General features: G+C 33.2%; 1 protein-coding gene across 1 annotated transcript in view; it reads right to left on the reverse strand.

Moving 5' to 3' along the window:
* IPO11 (importin 11) overlaps positions 1-22,794 on the reverse strand; it is a 201,433-nt gene that overhangs the window by 173,121 nt on the left and 5,518 nt on the right. Inside the window, exons 2-5 of the mRNA XM_074282418.1 lie at positions 10,390-10,533; positions 8,341-8,441; positions 2,613-2,685; positions 1,326-1,529 (exon numbers count right to left, since the gene is read on the reverse strand). Coding sequence (XP_074138519.1) covers positions 1,326-1,529; positions 2,613-2,685; positions 8,341-8,441; positions 10,390-10,527 — 516 coding nt within the window. The 5' untranslated portion in view covers positions 10,528-10,533. The remainder of the gene's footprint in view (positions 1-1,325; positions 1,530-2,612; positions 2,686-8,340; positions 8,442-10,389; positions 10,534-22,794) is intronic.

Genomic DNA, 22,794 nt, shown 5'->3' on the forward strand with positions numbered 1-22,794 from the left:
CAAAATGGAAATACCAATAAATGCCTACATACTTCACAAAAATCTTGTAAGGATCAAATGAAATGATGTTTTCGAGTATTATGACTGTCTAAAAAAATTAATAACCCATGATAGCATTAAACCTCTACCAACTTAAAGCAGAAAAACAGTCAACATAAGGTGCAAACCTTGAGACAGGACCTTGCACATAGCACACACCTTAACAAATTGCTGATGACTGATAATTTTCCTTTTTCATTAATTTTTCTTTAGTTTGAACTTAAACATAAAAAGCAGCATTTCTTATGTGTAACTATCTATTACATAAAGCTTGGTTTTCTTTTTCAATCAATAATGAATTCAACATGTAACTTTTAAAGCTATTCTGCTTGTTATTCTTTCTGGTCTTTTCATTTTCAAATGTTTCAATGACCACTTTTTCTTCCATTTCTTTCTTTTCTTTTTTTTTTTTTTTTCCTAACTATCTTAACTCAATCACGTCCCACCTGATAGCCAGGGGAAAAAAAAAAAAAAAAAAACATGAAAACCAAAACCAAAACCCTTAAGAAAATTATAAATAGTCAAGCAAAACAAATTCTGGCTGTAGGTCATGCCATAAAATGTACACCTTACTCTGCTTTATAATTCCATTTAATGTAATATACGTTATATACTATATAATATAATATATTGTTATTATGTAATATTAATAATAATAAATATTAATTTATAATATTATATATGCTAATATATTATATTATACATTATAATTTCTAATTCCACTTAATGTAATATTATATATTTTACTTTTACTGCACTTCAAGAAAATTAACATTTAAAGGATCTTACATACAGTGTTATATACAGAACATAGTTGTTTTTCTGAGCAAGATAAAATTTCAAATATTTGTTTAATGCATAACTAATTAGTGTAAGACATTTAGCAAGCTAGTTAATGCTATTTCAAAAAATGCAAAAGACAATCAGGTTTTAGAACTAAAATTTGACAGCTTAACAGCTTTTTTTTTTTTTTTTACTCCAAAATGATTGCTAGAAACAAGCAGTAATAGAATTCAAATCCTAGATAGAAATAATCTTATGCTAAAAATAAAAGAGAAAAAAAGAAATGCCAAAACATTGTTTCTAAGGCCCAAAAAGTTTGGCTTCTTTAATTTGCTTCTTTAAGAGGGTCTTAGAGAATTTTTGTTTCAGAGAATTTGATCATCCACCATCAGATAACTAAAGCGATATTAAACTATGACATAAAATTTTGAAGGCAACCTAATAAAACATTACTTTTTTTAGGAAAAGAAAAAAGCTTTCATATTTAGATTTCATTTACTTACATCATAGAAGAGCTTCCGGTCTGCAGCCAGTCTTTTGGATGCCAGGGTCTTAGTGACATGATAGAAAGTAAGCAATGCTCTGTGCTGACGAAGATCATCTTGGACTTTCACAGATTCTATTAGGGTAGGAATTAGCTCTGGCCAATGTCTGGGACAATCCAATCTAGCAACTTTTGCAATTAGCACTGCAATCTGAGTTGCAATCTATTAGAAAAAGATTATCAAAAAAAAATGGATAAGGTCAATTGAATATTGAAAACTGAATTTTTCATTAATAAGAGAGAAGAAAGTATATTCTCCAGGTTTTTAACATTACTTTTTTCTGCTGTGGCTGTGCATTCAACAAAATGAGATGTGCTTATATTAAAGAATTATGTTTATTACTTACCGACTTCATTTAAAGGACATTTAATATTAGTTATCAGTAATTCTGGGTCAGCTAGGGGGCACAATGGATAGAGCACTAGAATCAGGAAGACTCTTCTTTGAAAGTTCAAATCCAGCCTCAGACACTTAACTAGCTGTGTGAACTTCAGTAACTCACCTAACCTTATTTGTCTTAGTTCCTCATCTACAAAATAAACTGAAGAAGGAAAGGGCAAACCACTCAAAATAACTTTGCCAAGAAAAAAACCAAATTGATCAGTACTGCTACATCATTTAGAGTTTTGTAGTTTCACATATGTATATGGAAATAATCTTTTTTTGTTGTTTTTAATAATATTATTATATTTATGTTATTACTATAGTGTTATTCAGGACATGATGTACTGACTAGTGTACTGAGTACTGGACCCAGAGGAAAGAAAAAAAGCTCTACCCTAAAAGTAGGACTTCAGTAAAGATGCCCAGTAGGAATTCACAAGGCTAGATGTTGTTGATATTTTATTTTCCAAAATACTAGATCATCAAAATAAAATTACATGCAAGAAGCTTATGAAGTAAAAAATATTCTGAGAAATCTAATTTCTTTAAAAAAAAAAAAAAACTTAAAAGTAATCAAGAGTATAAGTCAGAGGCATAACAAAATATTTTTCTTGAGATCTGAGTCATTAGTATGAAGTATGATTGGATGCTTTTATAATAAACTAGATGAGCCACAATTTTAAAAAACTACTACTATGAAAAAAATTCAATAAAATTTGATTTTATGTATACTTTTTATTTCTACTTAAGAAAATCTTTCTTTTAAATTAAAAACAACAAGAACAACAAAAACATTATGTCACAATAAAAGTAATTACACAAGTAAGAGAATGATTAATCAGCAACCATTTCTCAACTGACCTGATTTACTGGTTCATTGAAATTGGTGATGAGTCCTGCTCGCAACGTAGCTTTTTCCTCTTCCGAAAGAGCACTATTTAAAAAAAGAGATGTATTTATTATTCAACAATACTAATAAAAGGTAGGTCTATCTTTGTATTTTACAGCATTTATCAGCTGAATTTAAAAATATGCTTTCCACAAACTAGGTCTCATATTTTTGCTGAGTAAAATGGACTAACATTTCTAATTGGTTATATAGGTTTGATAAGTTAATAGAAGCTGAAAACATTCTTTAATTATAAGTAAATACTTTACATTTAAACAGGTTATTATAAAGGAAAAATATGACATGTTAAAATAAAACATATCAGTGGTAATTTATAATCAATCAAAAACCATTTATCAAAAGGTACATATGCACCAAGCACCATGCTGACTGAGTACTGACAATTTTTAACATTATTTTCTTGATGGTATGATGGACATAGATACAAGTTCTTCTAATTTTATTGGAGCACATCTATGTTCTAAAACTAACTATAAGGGAAATTTATGAAGAGCAAATCCTATTTTCTACAATAATTCTTAAGTGATACTATAAAGGGTAGTTCTCTTACTAACAAAGTACTATCTAAAAAGCAAGTTTAACATTGCTATTATGTTTCTATTAACTGAAAAAAAAAAAAAAAACAGAGAGACTTTTCCAACAGTCAATCCAGAGCAAATTTTTACTGCTTACACACAAAAGATCTCTCCTGCTTAAAAACCTATAAGCTTTAAAGACTTTAATTCTTCATTCAACCCATGTTCTTATTTCCCTCAGCTTCTAGTCCTCAACAATGAAACTACCAAGGGAGCCAGAAAATATAAGACTATATATTCTACCATTCTATGCTTTGGAAAACATCATAACAGAAAGAGTTGAAACATTAAATAACAAAAGAATGAAAGCCAGTACTAAGTGGCCCCGGGAGGGGGGGTGGGGAGAGAGGGGGTTGAGGCAATCCGAGTTAAGTGACTTGCCCAGAGTGACACAGCCAGGAAGTATTAAAGTATCTGAGGCCACATTTGAACTCAAGTCCTCCTGACTTGAGGGCTGGTGTTCTACCCACTATACCAACCCTTAAAAGTTTTTTTTTAAAGTTCCTTCTAATCTTTGTATTACTTTGCAACTTCTTCCTCTGTCAAAATATGCTTTACCCTTGATTGTGACTTCATATGAAACGCAAATTACATTTTATGGCACAATACTATGTTTAGAAAATATCACAATTCTAATTAATATTTAAAAATTTTCTTACAGCAATTTTAACAGAAGTCTAATCACAATTTAACAAGTCTTTTGTTATCATTAACCAGTGTTACACTTTTGGTCAAGGTATAAACCTCAACAGAAATGCATTATGGCCAAAAATAGAAATTAAACTAATTAAATAAGAAACTAGCATCATTCAATTTGTTCATTGAAGTGTGTCAAATTGTGAAAGCTATTGTGAAAGTAAATAATGCTTATATTAAATGACCCCTATTTCTTTACAGGATTCTTATTCTTTAAGAAAATATTAACATAGATATTTACTAGAAGTTGTAAAAAATGTAAAATTCATACATATTTATATACTTCAACTTAAAAAATGTAATTTGAATATTGGTTTCTAATTGACAAGGTCTAAATATGAAACTAACACTTTTGCCAATATTCTCCCCTTTAAGGAATGTTATTCCAACTTCCATTTTTAACATGTACTGAATGTATTATAAGGTTCAGGATAAAAAAACTTTTTCTCCTAACAACTATATGTTTTAGGTCAGATTTTTAAAGTTTAAAAATTTGGTCTATTATGAAATTAATATGAAATAAACCAGAAACTTAAACATATGCTGTGTCTTAAAAGAAAGTGACTCTACAAAAGAGATGAACAATTCTCTTACCTATCTCACCCACAATGCAAACAAAATAGGTCAATAAACATTTAAAGTGAATTGGACAAAGTAGAAGAAAAATTATTTTAGGAAACAATTCATCTACATTGTAGTCCAATAGCATTCCTAAATCCTAAAATTATCAAATCCCTCCAAAACTAACACAATCTGAAAACAATATAATTGTTATATGGAATGCAATTATGCTGGGCTTTAATGATTATTTTAAAGATTTTTTTTTTTGCTTCCTCAATAACTACCACAGATGTTTTGTTGATTTGAATAACTTTATAAATATTTAAATACAGTTTATTTTAAATACACATATAAATATAATTATGTGGATGAGAAAGTCATTTTATAAATCATGTAACAGCTATGGGATCACACTGACATCTACTGGAGAAATAAAGAAAGATTAGCTTACTATGCAAAGTGCCCCACATTTCCTCTTGTATACATTTCAAAATATGCCCACTCTGCCATTGATTTGGAAGCCTTTTTTGTTATGCTTTCAAGGAAATGATATTACCATATTTTCTCTCTTTTGGAGCACTAGCAACATTATCTGATTTGATATTGTGTTAATACTCAATATTAATGTGTCAATACTCAATATTCAATTGTATTAATACTCAAACTCTTCCTTATTGATTTTAGTATGTTTTCTTTGACCTGGAATCTCTTGATTTTGATTATAATATTTCTAGATGTTTCCAATTTGGCACTTCTTTAAGGAAGAATTGCTGGATTCTTTTTATTTTTGCTCTGTCCTCTAGATCTAATCTATCACTAATCTAATGAACACACATTATTTCTTGAAATATGAAATGCAATCCTCAGCATTTTTATACATTACCAACACAATCCAACAGCAAGAGATACAAAGAGAAATTCCATTCAAAATAACAGTTGATAGTATAAAATATTTAGGAATATATCTACCAAAGGAGAGTCAGGAATTATATGAGCAAAATTACAAATCACTTGCCACAAAAATAAAGTCAGATTTAAATAATTGGAAAGACATTCAGTGCTCTTGGATAGGTCGAGCGAATATTATCAAGATGACAATACTCCCCAAACTAATCTATTTATTTAGTGCTATACCAATCAGACTCCCAAGAAACTATTTTAATGACCTAGAAAAAAATAACAACAAAATTCATAGAAGAATAAAAGGTCGAGAATTGCAAGGGAACTAATGAAAAAAAAGTCAGAGGAAGGTGGTCTAAGTGTACCTGATCTAAAGCTATATTACATAGCAGCAGTCACCAAAACCATTTGGTATTGGCTAAGAAATAGACTAGTTGATCAGTGGCATAGGTTAGGTTCACAGGGCAAGATAGTGAATAAAAATAGCAATCTAATCTTTGACAAACCCAAAGATCCCAAATTTTGGGATAAGAATTCAATATTTGACAAAAACTGCTGGGAAAACTGGAAATTAGTATGGCAAAAACTAGGCATGGACCCACATTTAACACCACATACTAAGATTAGATCAAAACGGGTCCAAGATTTAGGCATAAAGAACGAAATCATGAATAAATTGGAGGAACATGGGATGGTTTACCTCTCAGACTTGTGGAGGAGGAAGGAGTTTGTGTCCAAGGGAGAACTAGAGACCATTATTGATCACAAAATAGAAAATTTTGATTACACCAAATTAAAAAGTTTCTGCACAAACAAAACTAATGCAAACAAGATTAGAAGGGAAGTAACAAATTGGGAAAACATTTTTACAGTTAAAGGTTCTGATAAAGGCCTCATCTCCACAATATACAGAGAATTGACTTTAATTTATAAGAAATCAAGCCATTCTCCAATTGATAAATGGTCAAAGGATATGAACAGACAATTTTCAGATGATGAAATTAAAACTATTTCCACTCATATGAAAGAGTGTTCCAAATCACTATTGATCAGAGAAATGCAAATTAAGACAACTCTGAGGTATCATTACACACCTGTCAGATTGGCTAAGATGACAGGAACAAATAATGATGAATGTTGGAGGGGCTGTGGGAAAACTGGGACACTGATGCATTGTTGGTGAAGCTGTGAAAGAATCCAACAATTCTGGAGAGTAATCTGGAATTATGCCCAAAAAGTTATCAAAATGTGCATACCCTTTGATCCAGACATACTACTACTGGGCTTATATCCCAAGGAAATACTAAAGAAGGGAAAGGGACCTGTATGTGCCAAAATGTTTGTGGCAGCCCTTTTCATAGTGGCTAGAAGCTGGAAGATGAATGGATGTCCATCAATTGGAGAATGGTTGGGTAAATTATGGTATATGAATGTTATGGAATATTATTGTTCTGTAAGAAATGACCAACAGGAGAAATACAGAGAAGCTTGGAGAGACTTACATCAACTGATGCTGAGTGAAACGAGCAGAACTAGGGGATCATTATACACTTCAACAATGATACTGTACGAGGATGTATGCTGATGGAAGTGGATATCTTCAACATAGAGAAGAGCTAATCCAATTCCAATTGATTAATGATGGACAGAATCAGCTACACCCAGAAAAGGAACACTGGGAAATGAGTGTAAACTGTTATTTTTACCTTCTGAATCCAATTCTTCCTGTGCAACAAAAAATTCGGTTCTACACACATATATTGTTTCTAGAATATACTGTAATATATTTAACATGTATAAGACTGCCTGCCATCTGGGGGAGGGTTTGGGGGAGGAAGGGAAAAAATCTGAATAGAAGTAAGTGCAAGGGATAATGTTGTAAAAAATTACCCATGCATATGTACTGTCAAAAAAAAAAAAGTTATAATTATAAAATAAAATAAAAATTAAATTTTAAAAAAAAAAAGAAATATGAAATGCAGGATTATGGTTTTCAGCATCTAATATTTAAATACACTTTTTTCAATGTTTTCCAATTCATTTAAAAAACTGTTTTCATTTACCTTAGGTTTTTTTTTCTAATTTTTTTTATCTTTTGATTGAATTAACACAAGATTCCAAATACTATACAATAACACTAAAAATTATTAGAATAATTTTTTGAAGGAAACTTCATTCAACCAACACATCAGTTATAAAAAATTATTAATGTGGAGACTAAAGGAAAGCAAAGGAAGAATTATATAAACTTTTACAAAATGAAGTAGAAACAGATAACCAAGTGACTTTAAATCACAATAAGTGACAACAATGTAATTTGTAAGAATAACAAAAGCAAAATTAAATGTTGTGTACTGATGTAATCAAGCTTAACCATAAAGAAGAAATATAAAGATGCAATTCCCTATGAAGATGAAACATTGAATATATGTTTAAGCTTCATTGCTATGTTAATCTTACTGAACTGCTTTTTTCTTTTCCTATTCTTTATTATAAGGACTGCTTGTCTAGGTGAGGTAATAAAATATTTAGAAATGGAAGTAATGTAAAAATTATTTTAAAATTAAAAAGACATTGCTTCTTTGATTTTTCCAGGTTGCTGAAATCTCATACTACTTGATAAAGTGAAAAAGTGCTTTATACACTACTTAGTTTACTTTGTACTTAAACAAAACAATATTTTAGTGGCAAAACAGAATGGTGTTTTCTGTATGGTATTCACAATTTTAAAAACCACATAAAAACCAAAGTCGATTAGTAAATAGTTAATGAAAACATCATACTGTTGGTTGGTTTTATAAAGATTCTACATATAAAAGATTAAAACTATAGAAAATTCTCTACCTATTCTGAACATCCTAAATAGATGAAATTTTTAATGTTAGGAAACATCATTGTTAATATTAAACTCCTTCCCCCCAACTCCAAAAAAAGTAAAGAAACTTACTGAGGTGCTACACGTCTCCAATAACGATCAATTCCATTTTTAAAATACAGCACGGCTAGCCACCTTACATTTATATCCAGAATATGGTTTGTAAAAATATTCTGAAAGTAACAATGGGCAGTATTAAAAGAGATTTTTAAAATTAAGCTATTAATACAATAAAAGATAAAAAAAATAAAAATTACACAAATATATTATTTTATGCAAAATAACTATTGCCTTTTAATTTTTATATGCTGAATCTTCATTCTTCAATTGAAACACAGAAAAGAAAATTTAGTTATTCAAATAATGATATTAATAATAAAACCTAAGATTTTGAAAAATTTATAGCAATGAGGATTCTTTGAAATCTCATATTGACTTTTTTGTCACGGGAAGTTCATCTTCTCTCTTTCCTACCCTCTACAAATATATAAAGTCAAGCAAAATAAATTTCTACATTGACCATATCTCCAAAAAAAAGTCAAATCTGTATGATGACTTCATCACCTCTTTTACTATTGAATGATGGTTGCTTATTATGTTGAATTTCTAAATCTTTCCAATTTCTTTATCTTTTCAAAATTGTTGTTACTATATAAATGTGTCTTGTATCTTATCCAGCCAGGTAATCTTCAGAATCTTCTTAAGACAAATCAAATGGAAGTGATTCAGTTTCCTGGCATAGTGCTGGTATACTGTCTATGTTTCACAGACATACAGCAATGAGGTGAGCACAATGGTTCTGTACCAAACTTCAGTTTGGTAGGTAGTCTAATACCTCTTCTCTCCCACACTTTTCTTCAGAGCCTCCTGAATATCAGACTAACTCTGGCAATGAGTGTGTTAATCTCATCTTCTATATGGACATGGATGGTGCAGTGCTGGCTGGTGAAGAACCTGTGTTTTCTTGTTTTTTTGATGTTGCTAAATTAAAATCAGCACAAGCAACAGAGAAATGATCCACACTTTGTTGCATCTCAGCCTCAAAGGCTACAACTGAATACAAAAAAAAAAGAATTGAGTATACATATCCTGAAGTATAGAAAATTTAGGAGTGACAGGATAAAGTAATAGACTTATTCTACGCAATTCTAGGAGGCAGAATTAGGACGATTATGTGGAAGTTCCACAGAATCCATCTTTTCTAACTAAACAACTTCCTTAACATAAAAGCAATTAAACAATGGAACAGACTACTTCACAAAGTAACAAGACTTTGCTACCAGAAATATTCAAGAAAGCATGTTAAGAAGAGAAAAAAGAAGAAAATCTCTGCTTTTGGTGGGAGATTGGATAAGATTTATAAGATACATTATAACTTTAATTCTAAGATTCTTAAATTATTCTATCTGATCTAAAGATTTCATTTATCACTCTGCTTATTTTTGCCCTCAAGGATTATAAAGAATTGGAAAGACATCATGTGATATTCTGTTTCTCCACATTATAATCATTCTCTTGGGAGCAGGTTTCTTGGGGAGCTTCTGGAAGCAGCCTTGGTTTTAGTTCAGTTCAATAATCCCAAAATGCAGCCAGGAGTTAAAGTCCAGATCATTTATTGTGTCCTTCAAAATCCCGAATCTTTTCCTGGGACCGAGTTGGCTTTAGTAGAGGCCTATCTCTCTCCTTGGTTCCCCGATGAGCTCTTGTTAAAATGTCTCTTCCAGCTTCAGTCTTTAGCTCTCTCTGAATCCAAAGCCTCCAGCCAGCAGGAAGGTAGACGTGGGAATGAATTAAACTCTGCCTCCTTTAAAGATTTGAATTCCTTTAAAAGTGTGAACTAAGTGCATAAGTACCTTGTAAGAATCCTAACAACATCATAACACTACAGAAGTGTATTTTTAAAACAATCTGAGGGACACAAATATACAAATGATAATGGCATATGATACTTGTTTTGTCACTTGCTTGTGTTATGATCTTGGGCAAGTAATCATTAAATCCTCCCTTTCATACCAAACCATAGAAAGGTGGGGGGGGGGGGGGCGCCCAAAAAATTTCCTATGGTCAATCATAATATTCCAGGAACTCCACTGGACACTAAGAATATAAATTCCAACTTACCAACAACACTGAGTAGAAACCTGGCTGTGTCTCCCACTGTTTTAGCTGTTCTTCAGCTGGTTTCAATACTGATGTATCCTGACTGGTGGCCTGAGTTAAGACGTGAAGAACAATAGTGCTGGCACTATCGAGATCCATGGAAACCTGATAATGATATTTTTAAAGTTACTTCAGAGAACATTATACACATAAAAAGAGGTAACAAAAATATCAAGGAAGGAATAAGAAGAAAAGCTACAAGAATGAGTCACAACAAAAATATTCAAGAACAATTAAGTTTAATAAAATATAAATGATACAACTCTGTGGCTTTAACTCTATAAAAAAAGTTACTATTATAATTCATAAGCTAAGAGCAATCATACAGCAGGCAGTACATTAATCAGATAAATTTTAAAATGCAGATCAAAAGCTGGTATGCTGACCCCATCCTACTTCAGCCTAATCCAGTGGTTCAGGCCTAGGATCACAATGTATTGAGATGCTCAAGAGATCATAAAAAGCAACAAAAACTTTTACATTTTGTATTCAAATAAAATGCTACTCCCATCCACCTAAGTATACACTACAGTCATCAGCAACAGTGTCAAGCTGAGAAGATTTGAACCAGTTTACTTATTTGCTTATGTCACTTAACATCTCCATCTCCATCAAAGCAAGAAGAATTTCACTAAAATCTTCCAGAGCAGTAATGCCTCATAGGCTAAGCCTTTTATGTTTCAAGTAGCAAGAAGTCAAACCAATAATTCAAACTCAAATCCCTCTCCCTTTCTTTCCAACTATATCCCAAAGATAGCTTCCCTGATGCCTTCAGGAAAAACCAGCCCAGTCTATATTACACAGGTATCTCTTATGGAACAACTGGCAACCTTTATAAAAATGCTAAAATAAAATAAAATTTAAAAGACACTAATAACTCCAAATCAACAAGAAGGCTTTAATCTTACATGGTAAAATTATCAATAACTACAACAAGCAAACAAAACTCTATATGAAAACATAAAATAAAATATGTGAATGATCTTTCCAATCCCAGTAGATGAAAGAACTCAGGTATTTCAATTCAAGTTGTCCACAGTGTCAGAAATGGTCATTTAAATCTGCTACTTTTACTTAACTATTTTACTTTCTTATAAGGTAGCATTATCAAATTCTGGAGGATAAAGAGAGAATATCAGAAAAAATATTATTTTAAAAAGGTATCAAAAGTTTTACAAATAATCCTTCTAAATCACTAAATGATTGTAAAATTGCTTAAATTTTTAAGTATCTTCCAAAATTATAATAATTTGCAAATCTGAATTTCCTTCAAAAAGAAAAAATATGGACAACTTGAACAACCAACTAAAATGAAAGTTGTAAAATAAGTTATAAAGGCTAGTCTGTGAAAAGAAAAAATGTCTAGCTAACTGATAAGACATTTAACTGTGTTTCAATGAATTTTTGGAATAAATTAAATTTCCTATGCAACAAACTTGTTTCTTTGGTTTTATTCATCATTCATTCAACAAGTATTTATGGAACACTTGCCACATAGCACATTTGAGACTCTTAAGTCTCTATAGCAAAAAGAAAAGCAAATTTTTTAAAAAAATTTTAGTTTAGTAATATGTTCAATTTTTTTTATAATAAAAAGGATGAATTAAGTATCCCACAGTGTCACCTAGTGGTTTTCCCTCTAAATCACAGTTTTCCCAAGGACAGAACTCTTGTGGATTACATAATTATTATAGAAGAATGAGAGAATAAGCTTCTGTACAGGAATGACAAGTTAAGATCAGAGGCCACAAGAAATAAAATTTTAAAATAAGATTATTCTAGATCAGTGGTTCTCAAAATTGGAAGTGCCCAATACTCTTTCAGGAAGACAACAAAATCAAAATGATTCTCATAATAAAAATACAAAGAACACAAAAAGAACATCTTTGGGGGGGTTTTTTGCCTATCAAAATATTTCTGCCTTTTCCAATTATTTTTCTGTGGGAAGATAATGTAATTCAACACAATGGACTGAATGAAAAAACAAATATCAAAATTCTGTTGAGAGATGCAAAAATATATAAAACAATGCAATTTGCACTATTTTTTCTGTTTTGAAAAAATACCTTTTCAATGAAATGTTATTTTAACATGTAAATCATTATCACTGTAAATTTATATTTAATTTTAAAATTTTAACATATCAGTTTCTGTTTCCAATGACAAAAATTCCTATTTCTAATATGATAAATGGGCATGTTATCTATATAAATAAATGTTCCCAAATCTTATTATTATAATAATTTTTAGGAGTATAAGGAGTCTGGAGACTAAAATAATTGAGAATTGCTGTTTTAGATATTTAGCAGGAAAAGTTAAAGTCACAAAAAGGTCCTGAATGTTGGGATTGCTGGGTGAGGACTGGGGTTGTCTGGATGGTGACAAGGTGAGAATTCAGGTTTTCTGGACAATTACAAGGTGAGAACTCAGGTTGACTTGATAGAGGGGGCAAGCTCATTGGCTGGGGTGGTTCTTCCCAGAAGCCCTTGCATTATCCCACGCCCATTCTCTGGGAGAATAAAAAGAGACAGCACTGGGCGCAGAGAGCAGATCGGCCTGGAGAAGGATAAGAGCTGGAGGAGATTCAGAGCAAGGATTCAAGAAGGAAGACTCTCTGCATTACATCAGGCCTGACGGGGCTCCTCTGCAGGAAGGGAAGTCACTTCTAAGGACAAGAGTTAACAGCAACTGCCTGGAGACAACGGTTCACTACAGGAAAAAGAATCTGTCTTAAAGATTTGAGTAGACACAGCAGATCTCTTCCCAGAGAGCGATCCGGCAGCTTCTAGAGACGACAGCACGCTACATTTGGCGCCCAACGTGGGGCAAGGACTTTTGCTTATCCTGACAAGAGGAGCTAGACCAGACCTTCGCAATTTGGCGCCCGAACAGGATTTTTGATGGAAATTCAAAGGCAGATAGCCTTCTAACCATGTTAGCCAGTAGTCCTTTATTTCAGGAAGCACAAGAATCTCATTCTAAATATCATCAGGCTGCTCGAGCTTTACGTTTACAATTTGGAATCACAAGAGAGGAAGCTAGGAGCATAGTAAAAAGCTGTACAGCTTGTCTTCCTTTCCATGCTCCTACACTCCCTCCAGGGAAGAATCCTCGTGGTTTGAGACCCAATGAAATCTGGCAAATGGATGTGACCCATTATAAATGTTTTGGTCGTCTATCTTTTATTCATGTCGTGGTAGACACCTTTTCAGGATTCACATTTGCAATGCCAGCAGCAAAAGAGACAGCCCGAGTGGTCACTGAATTCCTTATACAAGCTTTTGCAATTATGGGTGTGCCACAAGCAATAAAAACAGACAATGGACCTGCATATACGTCCAAACATTTTACACACTTTTGTGCACAGTATAAGATTTTACATACCATGGGCATACCCTTTAATCCTCAAGGGCAGGCAATAGTAGAGAGAAGAAACAGAGATATTAAGACACTCCTCCAAAAACAAAAGAAAGGGGGAGCCACAGGTAGCCCTAGGGAACTTCTAAATTTAGTTCTCTATACCATTAATTTTCTAATTTTTGACAAAGATGCACTGGCTCCAGCAGACAGGTTTTATAATCCACCAGAAGGGCAGTGTCCAGTGAGAGCATCTCCACTGTCCTTAGATAATCGCCAGGTGATGTGGAGAGATCCAGAAAGTGGTGAATGGAAGGGACCAGATAGGTTAACTGCCTGGGGGAGAGGGTTTGCTTGTATTTCTTCAGCAAGAGAAGGAATCAGATGGGTGCCAACGAGTCATATTCGCCTTGTCCATCAGAGAGAGACAGAAAAAGAGAAAGACCTCAAAATAAAGGAGAAGATCTAAGAAACATCTGACACTGAAAGAGCATGGATAATAAGAAGACTGTTAAAGAACTTTAAAAACCAGCAGGAATCATTGGACTTCCTCACACAAGATGAGACTAATGGACAATGGACTTATGGACATTTATAAATTTTCAATTTATGATTATGATTATGTTATATACTTCTAGCATGTGTTATGTTACTATGTTACTATGTGCTTATGTAATTTATGTAATTATCTCTAATACTTCCCATATTGATGGATTTATGTTTCAAGGTCATGACTGTCCTATGTTCTAAATCAAAAGAAAGGGGGAGATGTTGGGATTGCTGGGTGAGGACTGGGGTTGTCTGGATGGTGACAAGGTGAGAATTCAGGTTTTCTGGACAATTACAAGGTGAGAACTCAGGTTGACTTGATAGAGGGGGCAAGCTCATTGGCTGGGGTGGTTCTTCCCAGAAGCCCTTGCATTATCCCACGCCCATTCTCTGGGAGGATAAAAAAAGACAGCACTGGGCGCAGAGAGCAGATCGGCCTGGAGAAGGATAAGAGCTGGAGGAGATTCAGAGCAAGGATTCAAGAAGGAAGACTCTCTGCATTACATCAGGCCTGACGGGGCTCTCTGCAGGAAGGGAAGTCACTTCTAAGGACAAGAGTTAACAGCAACTGCCTGGAGACAACGGTTCACTACAGGAAAAAGAATCTGTCTTAAAGATTTGAGTAGACACAGCAGATCTCTTCCCAGAGAGCGATCCGGCAGCTTCTAGAGACGACAGCACGCTACACCTGAAGATGAAAATAAAAACATAAATATGGAAGCTTCAATATGGTCATTAAAGTTAATTACAATTAGGATTAAAAATAAGTAGAGTATTTGTATTCAGTTTGAAATAAATGTCAAAGACAACCTGTGAAATAAGAAGGGTATGTAATTATCTTCATTTTAAAGATGAGGAAACAAACTCAAGTTCAATGCCTTGCTCAAGGTCAAATTTAAATAGTGAAGAATCTAAGTCTCCTACCTTTAGATCAGCTTCTCATAAAATAAGACTTAAAGAAATAGAGGAAGATGGAATTACAGATGTCGGAATGCCCTAGTAAGAATGCCTTAATTTTCATTTTGTAAACATCACTATTAGGGAATGAAAAGATCACTGAGAAGAAACTTCAATATACCAGATGTTACATAAATTTGCCATCAGAAAATCAAAAGAAATTTGTTTGGAAAGCCTTAAAATTTAACAAAATATCGGGTCAACGAGATGACACAATAGATAGAGCAGCAGCCCTGAGTCAGGAGAACCTGAGTTCAAATCCAGCCTCAAACACTTAATATGAATTAGCTGTGTGGTCCTGAGCAAGTCACTTAACCCCAAATTGCTTTGCACACACACACACACACACACACACACACACACACACACACACACACACACACAAAATAACAAGATATTATACAATAGAAAGAATATTGGTTTTGGAGTAAGAAGATCCAAGTTGAAATTCTAGTTATGCAGCTAGTTCACTGACTTTTGGCAAGTTATAAACTTTCTGGGGTTCAATTTTCTCATATAAAAACTGATAATCTTGAACTAGATGATCTAAGGTCCTGCCTAAGTTTAAACATATGAATCTATGAATTGTTAGAAAATGTCCTTCTTTCTTTCATAGCTCTTTTATTAAATTTTCATCTTCATAAACTTTCCTCCAACTTCAAATTCCTGTAGCTTCCTACTAGATATTCTTTTCTGCTGTAGAACACTTAATAGTGGTATTACTAAGTCAAAGAGTATATAGTTTAATAGTGTTTAGGGTATAGTTCCAAAGTGTTTTCCAGAATGGCTGGATTCGTTCACAGCTATAATCTGTCATTTTTCTTTTCTGTAATGGTAGCCAATCTAATGCGCATCTGGTAGTACTTCAAAGTTGTTTTTAATTTACAATTTTCAGATCACTAATGATATATATATATTTTTTAAATCTATTGAAAGTTTTAATTTCTTCTGAAAAATGAACCAGCAGTTTTCAAATTGGGAATGGCTCTTATTCTTACAAACTTGACTCAGAACCCCTTTATATTCTTAAAAATTACTGAGGACCCCAAAAGTTTTTTACATGGATTGCAAATACTGACATTAGAAATTAAAACTGATAATTTTGTAAAATATTCATTCAAAAATAATACATTAGATGTTAATATAAATAACATATTTTTATATGAACAACTAAATTTTCCAAGATAAAAAAATTTAGTGAGAAAACACTATTTTAGTGAGTAACATTATTTTCTGTAACTTTGCAAATCTCTTTAATGCCTGGCTTAACAGAAGATACTTGGATTATCATATCTGCTTTTGAATTCATTATGTTATGATATGTTGTGTTGATTAAAGTAGATGGGAGAAAAAAACATCCTCATACTTATAGTTGAAAGGAGGTATTTTATTAGGCAAATAACATCTTGTATTATTATAAAAATTGTTTTGACTTGTGGATTCCCTAAAAGCATCTCAGGGACTACCAGAAGTTTTCTGATCACACACTTAAGATAGCTGTCCTACCTGTTTGTGCCAAAATGTTTGTGGCAGCCCTTTTCATAGTAGCTAGAAACTGGAAGATGAATGGATGTCCATCAATTGGAGAATGGTTGGGTAAATTATGGTATATGAAGGTTATGGAATATTATTGCTCTGTAAGAAATGACCTAGAAAGGCCTAGAGAGACTTACATGAACTGATGCTGAGTGAAATGAACAGAACCAGAAGATCACTATACACTTCAACAACAATGCTGTATGAAGATGTATTCTGATGGGAGTGGATATCTTCAACATAAAGAAGATCCAACTCACTTCCAGTTGATCAATGATGGACAGAAACAACTACACCCAGAGAAGGAACACTGGGAAGTGAATGTAAATTGTTAGCACTACTGTCTATATACCCAGGTTACTTATACCTTCGGAATCTAATACTTAACGTGCAACAAGAAAATTGGATTTACACACATATATTGTATCTAGGTTATACTGTAACACATGTAAAATGTATGGGATTGCCTGTCATCTAGGGAAGGGAGTAAAGGGAGGGAGGGGAAAATTTGGAAAAATGAATACAAGGGATAATGTTATAAAAAAAATTACTCATGCATATATACTGTCAAAAAAATATAATTATAAAAATTTTTAAAGAGAAAAAGAGAAAAAAATTAATAAATCCTTGGCAAAATGGAAAAAAAAAAAAAAGATAGCTCTCCTACTAGAAGTTTCAAAGAAAATGATCTTTTTTTATAAAAGGCTGAATATTAGAGAACTATTTCAAATACTGTCATTATTGTTCATAAGGAGATGAGACTAGATAGGCTCTGATATTCCTTACAATTCTATAAATCCTTTAAAAAGAAAGACATACTTAGGGCTCTGCTACTATTTTCACAATGCTATATCTTCTACCAAGCCAGCTTTAATTACAGATATAGGTTCAGATTTTTCTCTTCCCCATCTACCTCTTTGCTCCTTGAAATTATCCTAACCTTCTTTTAGGCTTATAAAGATTTTTGTAGCTAATCATTACCAGAAAACACTTGGAAGGTTAAAATTAACAAAGGGAAAAATTATAAGCAGTCTAGAAATTAGAAGCTGAACAGTTCCCTGTGGCTTTGTTTTATGCTATTTTAATAGTGTTGGCACATTTTCTGTAATTCTAATGCTCCAAATCTTAGTACAGAAAACAAACTTCAAGGAACTGTATGAATTTTGGGGTGATACTGGAATTTGGGCATATTCCATTTTGCTTGAAATAAATGATAAGCAGCTTAGTACTCAGAACTTTTTTAAGATAATTAGTATTTCTTAGAACAAGTTTTGACCTGCACAAGATTTCTACTACTTAAACCACCATTACCAATAAAACTTTTGCTTATACAAAAGTCAAGAAGATGTGGATCTCAAAAACGTTTGATGTAGCACATGGACTACAAATATATATTTTTTTAAACTCTAGACATATTTAATAAAAATCTATTCAGGTAAAACAAAATTGAAATGCTATAAACTAACACTCCTAGTGTTTTTTTTTAAACAGGTGCTACATACACATCTACATATATGTATATGTATGTATGTTTATATGTGTATGTGTAATTATTAAACTTGAACACTACAATAAATTACAAAATAAGAGCACTAGCTCAGGAGTAAGAGGATCTGATTTCAAATTCTACCTCCAATATTAATACCTATTTGTGTCAGTGACAGGACAGTGTCCTCATCTCTCAGATGATGGAACAGGACTAGATAAGCTATTGGAGCCCTCTGAGGTAGAGATCTATGGTCCTAAGAACCATTTCAATAGGACACTATTCCTAATAATATGAAAACGGAGGAGGGTTTTGATAGATAGCAAGAATATAGAACATATGTGCTCAACAGCTCCAATAGATCTTTCCTGCTTCTAGGTCAGAAGTTCTTAATTTGGGGCCTATGAATTTTTTAAAAAACATTATCAATAACTACTTCAATAAAATTTGTTTCCCTTTTGCATTCTTTTAATTGAGTTTGTTTATTTTAAAATATGATTCTGAGAAGGGTCCATGAGTTACATCAAATTGCCAGAGACTAGTTTAGGTTATTAAAAATGGTTAAGAATCCCAGATGCAGGATGCTCCTGCTTGGCCTTTACAGACTTTCACAACATAGCTCCAACTTTCATATGACTCTCTTTTATGACTCCACATTCTGACCACATAGGATGAACTGCTGTTCTTCATACACAATATTCTCTCTCCAGATTCCATGCCTTTACCCAAGGTGTCCTCCATACCTGGAATACTATTATTCCTCATCTCTACCTCTTAGGATTACTAACTTTCCTGAAGGCCCATGGAAAGAACATTAGATACAGAGTCAGAAGATCAGGATTCAAATTCCAACTCTGCCATTTATTATTCGGGTGACCTGATACAAGTTCATTTATTAACCAAATCTTGTCATCTCAATGTCTCAAGAAAAGCTTTCATAGCTTCTCTATTCACAGAGCAGGCCCTTATCACCTCTGACACAAATTATTTCAACAACTTTCTATTTGGTTTTCCTATCCCAAATCTCTCTCAGTCTATGCTCCATACAGTCCAAGATATTTTCCTTAAATACAAATCTAACCATGTCACTCTTCCTCTTTATTCAGTCAACTCAAACAGCCACCTGTTACCTTCAAGACACTACATGAACTCCTCTATTTGGCTTTCAAGCTCTTTCACAACTTTCATACTAAACATCCTCATTCTAGAATGTACATCCTGCTTTGCTGTACCCCAGGAGTTCTTCACTATGGATTCTTTCCCAAACTGTCTTTAACTATGTTGATGTATTTAATACTTTTTATTTCCCCATAGAAATAATTCAAATATTTACGTATGTGTGTTGCTCTTCTCATCTCCCATACCATAATAAGCCTTTTATGAGAAGGGATTGTTTGTATGGAAAAACTGAAGGCAAAAGGAAAAGAGGATGACCAATGATAAGGAGAAGAAGGCCTGGCATGCTATATAGTCCATAAAATCATGAAGAGTGGAACTGAACTGAACACAACAACATTGTTTATTGAGTATACATCCCCAGGTCTCTAGCACTAGGTGCCTGACACATACTAAGGATTAACACTAGTAATCACAGCAGGTGATTAATTTACAATCAATCATAATTAACTAAATATTAACACTAATGGGTGATTCAAAGTTCCTTGATAAATGCAACAGAGAACAGTTTCATGAAACTTTCATGGAAAACTCCATTATTAACATCAAGCAAGGCATAAAATAAGCAGACAAGAAGTCACCAGAAGTATTTGTTCACAATATGAACTGCAGTCTTTAAATAAAGGCTAGATTCTGTATAAACAGTGAGGTTCATAGAGAAAAAAAAAATTAATTGGGTAAAAATGCCTATTGTCCAGATTATGGCATACAGCTGGATGACAGTCAATACACATTTGGACTATCATATGCAGAGCATTGAGTTAATTTCTAGAGACACAAAGAAAAGCAAAAAATAATCCCTGCTTCCAAGGAGCTCATACATAGTCTGACTGGGGAGACAATATGCAAACAACTATGAACAAAAAAGCTACTACATAAAGTAGGGGGAAGGGGATTAAGTATTTATATAACACCTACTATGTGCTAAGCTTTGTACTATTTACAAATATTACCTCATCTGATCCTCACAACAAGCCTGTGAGGCAGATGATATTATCCCCATTCTAAAATAGAAGAAAGTAAAGCAAATAGAGATTCGATGACTTGCTGAGATTTCCACTGCTAGAGAATATCTAAAGCTGGAATTGAATATTCATGTTCTTATTACAGATCCAGCTTTTGTCCTCTATGTACCACTAAGACAGCAACTACCTTTATAGAAAGCACAAAAAATTAAGGGCAACTAGCAAAAGCTTTCTGTAAAATATGGGATTTTAGCTGGGATTTCAAGGAAGCCAAGGAATCCCAGAGGGAGAGATGAAGAGGGAGAGCATTCCAGGCAGAAAAGATGACCTGAGAAAATGCCCCAGGGTCTTGTATAAAGAGCATCAGAGGGACAGTATTATGGAACAGAAGAGTATATAGAAGGTCTAAGGTTAAAGAAGACTGTTATTGTGATCCAACAGGCTGACATGGTTAGAGCTGTACTAAATGATAAATATCACATTTGACAGCTGAATAGAGAATAGGCTAAAGGAAGAAGAGAGACTTAGAGCAAGTGGAAAAACCACTAGGCTAAGGTAATAAGCGATTGCAGCAGGGTGGTGGCAGTGTCGTCAGAGAGAAAGGTACATATACAAAAGATATAAGGAAAGGAAATTAACATCTACAGGCTTTTACAAAAGACTGGATGGTGGGGTTGGTGGGTGAGAGTGAGGAGTCAAGGATGACTGACGCCTACTAGGAAGATGATAATGATGATACTCTCAATAATAACAGGAAAACTCAGAAGACTCTGGAGGGGGGGTGAGGAAAAGGGAGAAGGGGAAGGTATAGATGAGTTCAATCATAATGTCACTGAGTTAATATGTAAATATTTACTTATAGCAAGTACCATAGATAGATAAGTGTTTTCACAGGATCGTAGGATTTAGAGCTGCAAGTTACCTTATTAGAGATAATCAAATTTATCCTTTGCATTTTATAAATATGGAAAATGAAGCCCAAAGATTATAAATGATTATAAATTTGGTATCTGATTATAACCTTGTGTGTGTATATTAGTGTTATTAATAGCTATAATAGTATTACTATAATAGTTGAAATAATTTTATTATAACTTAGGTACGAAGTATGAACTTAAGTTCTCAAATATCCAAATTTCATGTGGTCTCTATCCCTATTCCTTTTCACTATGCCCATGCTAAACCCGAACACTTGAAACACTGAATGAGTCTAAGCTGCTCCCCAACATAAACACCCATCTTTTTTAACACCAATATGCTCCAATTTTTGTAGGGTAACTAGGTTAATTTTAGGTATCTCATTACTGATGTTCATTAGCTTCAACCATCCCATTATCACTGGCCAGCAGGCTATTATCTGACAGCCAGCAATCTTTTGTATTCAGTATTCTGGCTGGACAAGGTAAACTAAAACAAAAAACTAAGGGAAGAAATAAATCATTCCTAACAAAACTTTCCCAAGACTAGGTAGCCTTGGAGTTATTACTGTATTAATCCCAAAGGTTGTACCACATCAGCCACATCCCTCCATTATCATCCAGGCTCTGGGTGTCCAAGAGGACACACCATATAATGATAATGTTTTGTCACCACTTCTTTCCAATTCCAGGATAGGATAGTGAAAGCAATTTGACCACAGCTACAATATATGAGGATCTAATGCCGTAAAGCTACATTCAGAATTCCAGTCAGAATCACTAAATGACAGTGCTGGTCATTTAGGTGACAGTACCAAAGCTCCTTTCCCAAGCTACTTCTACCAAATCCCCAAAATCCATTCATCTCAGTCTTGCCCCTATCCAATGAAATCTCATTATACCCTATCCTTTGCATTCTATAATCCCCAATCTAGTGTTAACAAATTTTCAAATCTAGTGTTACCAAATCTTGCTATTTCCCACAAGTAACTTTGTATATATGTTGTATATGTACATACATGTTTCTTCTCATGAGCTCCAGTTCCGTATAACCAATTGCCTATGAGAAATTTTGAACTGAAGTCCTGCAGGCATCTCAAAAATCAACATGTCCAAAACAAAACAATCTTTCCCCAAATAACACAGCCCTCTTCCAAGCATCACATTACTGTAAAGAATACCTTCTAGTCATAGTAATTTGCAACACTGGCATAAAACTTCTCTAATTCATCCCACAACATCAGGCAAAATCATGGTAATTTTTTCCTAAAAACATTTCACACACTCTATTTTCTCCTCACATACCTACCACCCTAATTCACAAGTTCATCATCACTCATGTAAACTACTGAAATAGCCTGCTATTTTAATTGCCTACTCTCCCCACTCATTTATCCATTTTTTATTATCACTTAAGTATTAG

This window comes from Sminthopsis crassicaudata, chromosome 1, assembly GCF_048593235.1.
Source record: "Sminthopsis crassicaudata isolate SCR6 chromosome 1, ASM4859323v1, whole genome shotgun sequence".
NCBI lineage: Eukaryota > Metazoa > Chordata > Mammalia > Dasyuromorphia > Dasyuridae > Sminthopsis > Sminthopsis crassicaudata.